Source organism: Miscanthus floridulus, chromosome 14 (assembly GCF_019320115.1).
Source record: "Miscanthus floridulus cultivar M001 chromosome 14, ASM1932011v1, whole genome shotgun sequence".
NCBI lineage: Eukaryota > Viridiplantae > Streptophyta > Magnoliopsida > Poales > Poaceae > Miscanthus > Miscanthus floridulus.
Window position 1 is genome coordinate 26,870,267 of NC_089593.1, and position 5,826 is coordinate 26,876,092.

Consider the following 5,826-nt stretch of genomic DNA (forward strand, 5'->3'; position numbering starts at 1 on the left):
GGTGGGGAAATTTTGTATATGGTCCTTAGCCAAAGATTTTACTGAATTGTACATGAATGTCCGTCCTCTTTGACGGGTTGGACTAGGTTTTGTCCAAAGGCCGGTTAAACCGGACCATGTACAGGCCTTAGCAGAAAGATGAAAAAACAACAAAATTCGCAATGACAAAAAAGAAAAAAAAACAATAGATAGAGTACAAAATAGATAAAGTTGTATAAACCCGTCACCACGTGCATCCATTTTATTTAAGAACGCCATGACCCTACCTACATCAAAGTTGTATAGTAGATAAAGACAGAATTGGCGCGTGCCTTTGCGGCGGAAAAAAAAAAAAACAGAGACGCAGACAGGCAGAGACACCCGCGCTGACCAGCGTCACTCCCGCACGCGGCATCCACGCCTCTTCCTCCTCTGCATCCTCTATATAAACCCGCCGCCTCCCCCTTTAGATACAAGCACAGACTCTCCTGTCTCCTCTTCTCAGCTCTGAGCTTTGCAGCCGCGCTCCACTCCAGTCCTCAGAGCATCCAAGAAATCAGTCATCTCATCAGCGCTTGTCTGCCGCGCTCCATCCCTCAGCAGTCACAACTCAGGAATTCAGTCCCCAGGAGTGAACAATGGCCGTGCACAACGGAGTGAACAAGCACGCGGTGGCGCCGATGGAGGTCACCGTGGAGGCCGGGAACGCCGGGGAGGCCGCGTGGCTGGACGACGACGGCCGGCCGCGCCGCGCCGGCACGTTCTGGACGGCCAGCGCGCACATCATCACCGCCGTCATCGGCTCCGGCGTGCTCTCCCTGGCCTGGGCCATCGCGCAGCTCGGTTGGGTGGCCGGCCCCGCCGCCATGCTGCTCTTCGCCTTCGTCACCTACTACACGGCCACGCTGCTCGCCGAGTGCTACCGCACGGGCGACCCGGAGACGGGGAAGCGCAACTACACCTACATGGACGCCGTGCGCTCCAACCTCGGCGGCGCCAAGGTCGCCTTCTGCGGCGTCATCCAGTACGCCAACCTCGTCGGCGTCGCCATCGGCTACACCATCGCGTCGTCCATCAGCATGAAGGCCATCAGGAGGGCGGGATGCTTCCACACCCACGGGCATGCTGATCCGTGTAGCAGCTCCAGCATCCCGTACATGGTCGTCTTTGGCGCCGTGCAGATCGTCTTCTCGCAGATACCGGACTTCGATCAGATTTCGTGGCTCTCCATCGTCGCCGCCGTCATGTCCTTCACCTATTCTTCCATCGGACTCTCGCTCGGCATCGCACAGACCATCTGTAAGTCCTTCATCCCTTCAATCCGGCTTGTCAACTGTTGCTCAGTTCAGTTACTAACCGGTTGCTTCAACTGTTGCAGCTAACGGTGGGTTCAAGGGCAGCCTCACCGGCATCAGCATCGGCGCCGGCGTCACCTCCACGCAGAAGGTCTGGCACAGCCTGCAGGCCTTCGGTGACATCGCCTTCGCCTACTCCTTCTCCAACATCCTCATCGAAATCCAAGTGAGCATCAGTACCTACACAGAGCTCTGCTCTGATTTCTTCACCCAGAGATTGCTCTGTTCCTAATCAACGTTGCTCTGTTTCTTCCAGGACACGATCAAGGCGCCGCCACCGTCGGAGTCGAAGGTGATGCAGAAGGCGACGCGTCTCAGCGTGGCGACCACGACCATCTTCTACATGCTGTGCGGGTGCATGGGGTACGCGGCGTTCGGTGATAACGCGCCGGATAACCTCCTCACCGGCTTCGGCTTCTACGAGCCCTTCTGGCTTCTCGACATCGCCAACGTCGCCATCGTCGTGCACCTCGTCGGCGCCTACCAGGTGTTCTGCCAGCCCATCTTCGCCTTCGTCGAATGCCGCGCGGCCGCGGCCTGGCCAGACAGCGCCTTCATCTCCAGGGAGCTCCGCGTCGGTCCATTCGCCCTGAACCTGTTCCGCCTCACATGGCGGTCGTCGTTCGTGTGCCTCACCACCGTCGTCGCCATGCTGCTGCCGTTCTTCGGCAACGTGGTGGGGATCCTCGGCGCCGTCTCCTTCTGGCCGCTCACCGTCTACTTCCCCGTCGAGATGTACATCAAGCAGCGCCGCGTGCCGCGTGGCAGCACCAAGTGGATCTGCCTCCAGACGCTCAGCATCAGCTGCCTAGCTGTGTCCATCGCCGCCGCAGCAGGATCCGTTGCTGACGTCATCGACGCCCTCAAGGTGTACCGGCCGTTTAGCGGGTAACTTGATGTTTAGGCATACAGGACCGGTACACTCTAGAATTCGACACCAATTTGAGTGTGCCTGGGATGGGAGAGGTAGTCGTTGCGAACAAAAATAGAATTCGACACCAATTTGAGTTGTAGTAGGGGGCTAACTTTTTGAAAGTTGTAGTAGGTTCATTGTCATTTTTAAGGATTCTATAATCCATTGAAAAATTTTATTTAACGAAATGTTTGCAAAATGAAAACCAAGTGTCAGAGGCCGAACATATCTCTGGTCACCACGTCTGCTTCCGCTCTCTTCCTTTCATTCACACAAACATATGCCGGGAAACCAGATCACGCTGCACCTGGACTCCGCACTCCAAACATTCCCGTCGATTATGCACATGTGTCTCCAGTTTCCATCCTGCTCCAATCGAGGTTTCTAAATGACATGAATCCTCACCGAGTGATCTTTCCCAGGGTAGACAATGCTCCTGTTGCAAGAGAAACATCGTCTGCTATCGCATGAAGTTAATCTCCAACTCTTTCTCTTGCTTCGTGATTAACTCCACTCACTAATCCATGCATGAAACCTAACAACCTCCTCACAGCAGGCAATATATTATAAATATAGCCGTCACAACAGACGAAACATGAGACAGGTAGCTTAGTTCTACTGTTTGTATATGTTGACTGCTGGAAACATGAGACAGGTAGCTTAGTTTCACGTCACATGTAGTTCTTCTGTATAACTTCAACCTGATAACCGTTTAGAACTTTTATTTACTCCAGTGCACGAACAGGGAAAACCAGTGGAGGATATGTACAGATGATGAGAAATAGGCTACCATTACTTGCACAGGAAATTACAATCACCCCTTGTGCAGAATTGTTCACAACACATGCACAGCAACATATATTTGATACAAACACCATGGACAGTAAAAAAAAATGATGGGGTCATGCCATTGACAATCATAATTTTCTTTCCTACAAATAAAAACACTTCCAAGAACCTTTGCAAGTCTTATACAGCATCCATCCAACAATTCTTACACAGTATATCCTCAACAGACGCTCTCTCAATATAAAGTACCTTAAGACGATGTGTACTAATGCATTCAACATACAAGAGATTATCTGAGCCTTCAAGCATCAGAACAGCTACCAAGTCTAATGTCAAATGTCATTCCAAGTTTCCAACCATCAGCATTGCCAAAGAAGGGTGGAACCACCAGTTATACTACTAGATTGTTGATCTTGTTAAGCCACATTAACTAAACACAAAGCACAATCGATATCCATATGGATAATGCACAAGCAAACTACATACAAGATGAGGAGCCTAACCAACAATGCGACAAGGCATTCCTGCATCTTGGCAACCACAAGAAAATTCTAGGCACCTGCGGAACAAAGAATACTGTCAGTCAAACCACTGTCCTACTCACTGATACAAATTCCAAAAATTATCGCATAAATTTTCTATATACAATTAGTTTCTCGAACATGCAAAATATTTGCGTGTCATTGCATTAAGAGATAAGAAAGACAAAAATAGACATACATGACCAACAGAACAGCCTTATGCAACCTCACATAACCAAGACAATGACCCTACGCAACCTTACAGACCTCACATGACCAAAGCAGTTACTAAAAACATCCCACACGACCAAAAATAGTGACTAAATGAGATAAAACATGACCCTTATGTGACCAACACAACACCTAGAAGAAAAACACACTACTGCAACAAGACATAAATAAACAGAGACAGGAATCCAATCCTACCAAAAGTGGCCTCACAATCATGACCTTTGGTTCTGAACAGAGGTGGCATTGATAGAAGCTTCGAGTACCATAGGATCCCACCGATCTGCCACACCAACCTCAACCAGTGAATTTGGCTCACCATTGATGGCTTCAAGGGGAGACCATGAATCCATAGCACTCATGACTTGTGGCACCGAGGTCACGGGAGACAATGGTCCTAGCCCTATAGAAGGAAAATGATGAAATGTTTAGCTTACCAAATCATCCATAATAGACTTTGTGCTTTATGAACTAGAAAGTAGAGATATCTAATTTCGAATTTACATAACAATTTGCAGGAATTGAATAATCTATCAGCAACGCATTTCTTAAACAAGTTGGAAGTTGAAACTGATCGAACCCACAAGTTGAAAGCACCAAACCAAGAGATCATCCATGTGAGGGTTGGGATCTTTCAACCTCAGCGCTCATAATCATGGTTATTCCCTCATTTATAAATTGGTACTTCCTTTGTTTCAAAATAAGGGTCATTTCTTTACTTTGCACAACAGGTCATAGTAAAAAAGAGTATCCACAGCATAGGAAAGGAAAGCAACTCATCCTGCAATTACTTGTGCATGGCAGCACTCACATTTACAAGCAAGCACAAAAGTATACAAACAGTGAAAGGGGGGAAGGTCCTACAATCCTTCATCAGTAGTCATCCGAGGAACCACTGCTGGGATGCATAAGGAACTGGCAGTGGAGTGATCTCATAGTTACAGAAGAGGTAGCAAAATCGTTAAAGTAGTCAACTGATTTGCTCATTTGAATAATTGGTAGTGATTTGCTCATTTGAATAATTGGTTGGTTCAAGGTTAGTTTCTATTGACTAGTCATCAATTTCCACCTGTTATGCATTGAACACTGACAAAAATTGAACTACAGTACGAGATGTACATCATGCAGCGACGCGTGCCTCGTGGCAGCACCAAGTGGATCTGCTTCCAGACGCTCAGCATCAGCTGCCTAGCTGTGTCCATCGCCGCCGCAGCATTGGGTAGTTGCGCATGTTACTCTTCGAGCTGGTAACGGGTAGAATGAGTGAACGTCCGCGTCCTAATGAATAGGGTCGGCAGGACAAAGCCTGACCACCAGCTTTTCCAGATTCCAGGAGCTCATACTTTGGTTACAGCTATGGGCCAACCACTTTTCTGGTTTTCCACAAAGGGGCACACCTCCGCTGAAATAAGATACATTGAGCTCGTCCGGGCATTGGAAGATTTACATGACACCGAGTGTAAGAGGTTTTCGGGTCAGACTAGTCACCCTCCCGAATACCCCCTGACTCTAGTAGGGGTAGGGTCGATAGTGAAAGAATCACTACCGCTTACACCTGCTGAAGGGATGAGCCGGGCCGAGTACTCGATCTGAGTGTCAGATCACTCGCCTGCACCGGCTCGGGTGATGGTACATCAGGGTTTGGGCCCACTAGGCCCCACGGTTCCCGCGGTTGCGCGGATGGATTCCTTCTCGGCGAAGCTGTGGCATCAGTTTTGGTGGCTTATTTCCCCATGCATTTTTCTCGAAAGGCATCCCCTTGGAGATCGTGGGGACATGGCCTAGCCTTAACCAACACCACCACTCGGAGAGATTTTTGGAATTCCATTGGCCGTGCGCACCCCCTGCCTATAAAAATAGGGGAAACAGAGGAAAGTTAGTAAGTCTGTGATATAGCTTCTGTATTCTTACCTTCCATTGTTTGCCGTGATCTCCCCGAGCTTTCGTCTGCATCCATGGCCGGCAACAAGCGTGCGAGGGTGGAGAAGGAGGAGAGGGCCGCTGGGAAGCACGTGTTCCAGGGCCCTGTTCTTCTCCACGA

The 5,826-nt window shown here is 49.3% G+C and overlaps 1 protein-coding gene across 1 annotated transcript; it reads left to right on the forward strand.

Annotated features, from left to right (window-relative positions):
• Positions 1 to 468: 468 nt before the first annotated feature.
• Positions 469 to 2,434, forward strand: LOC136504696 (amino acid permease 3-like). The gene is made up of 3 exons (XM_066499665.1): positions 469 to 1,278; positions 1,358 to 1,500; positions 1,591 to 2,434. The coding sequence occupies exons 1-3, from the start codon at positions 618 to 620 to the stop codon at positions 2,224 to 2,226; spliced, it is 1,440 nt and encodes a 479-aa protein (XP_066355762.1). The 5' UTR covers positions 469 to 617; the 3' UTR covers positions 2,227 to 2,434.
• Positions 2,435 to 5,826: the final 3,392 nt, after the last annotated feature.

What these genes read in the sequence shown, in the direction of transcription:
- LOC136504696 (XM_066499665.1), top strand. Translation starts at nt 618, where the DNA reads ATGGCCGTGCACAACGGAGTGAACAAGCACGCGGTGGCGCCGATGGAG. An exon ending in CGGCATCGCACAGACCATCT is followed by an intron (nt 1,279 to 1,357) that starts GTAAGTCCTTCA and finishes CAACTGTTGCAG; the next exon opens with CTAACGGTGGGTTCAAGGGC. An exon ending in ACATCCTCATCGAAATCCAA is followed by an intron (nt 1,501 to 1,590) that starts GTGAGCATCAGT and finishes TGTTTCTTCCAG; the next exon opens with GACACGATCAAGGCGCCGCC.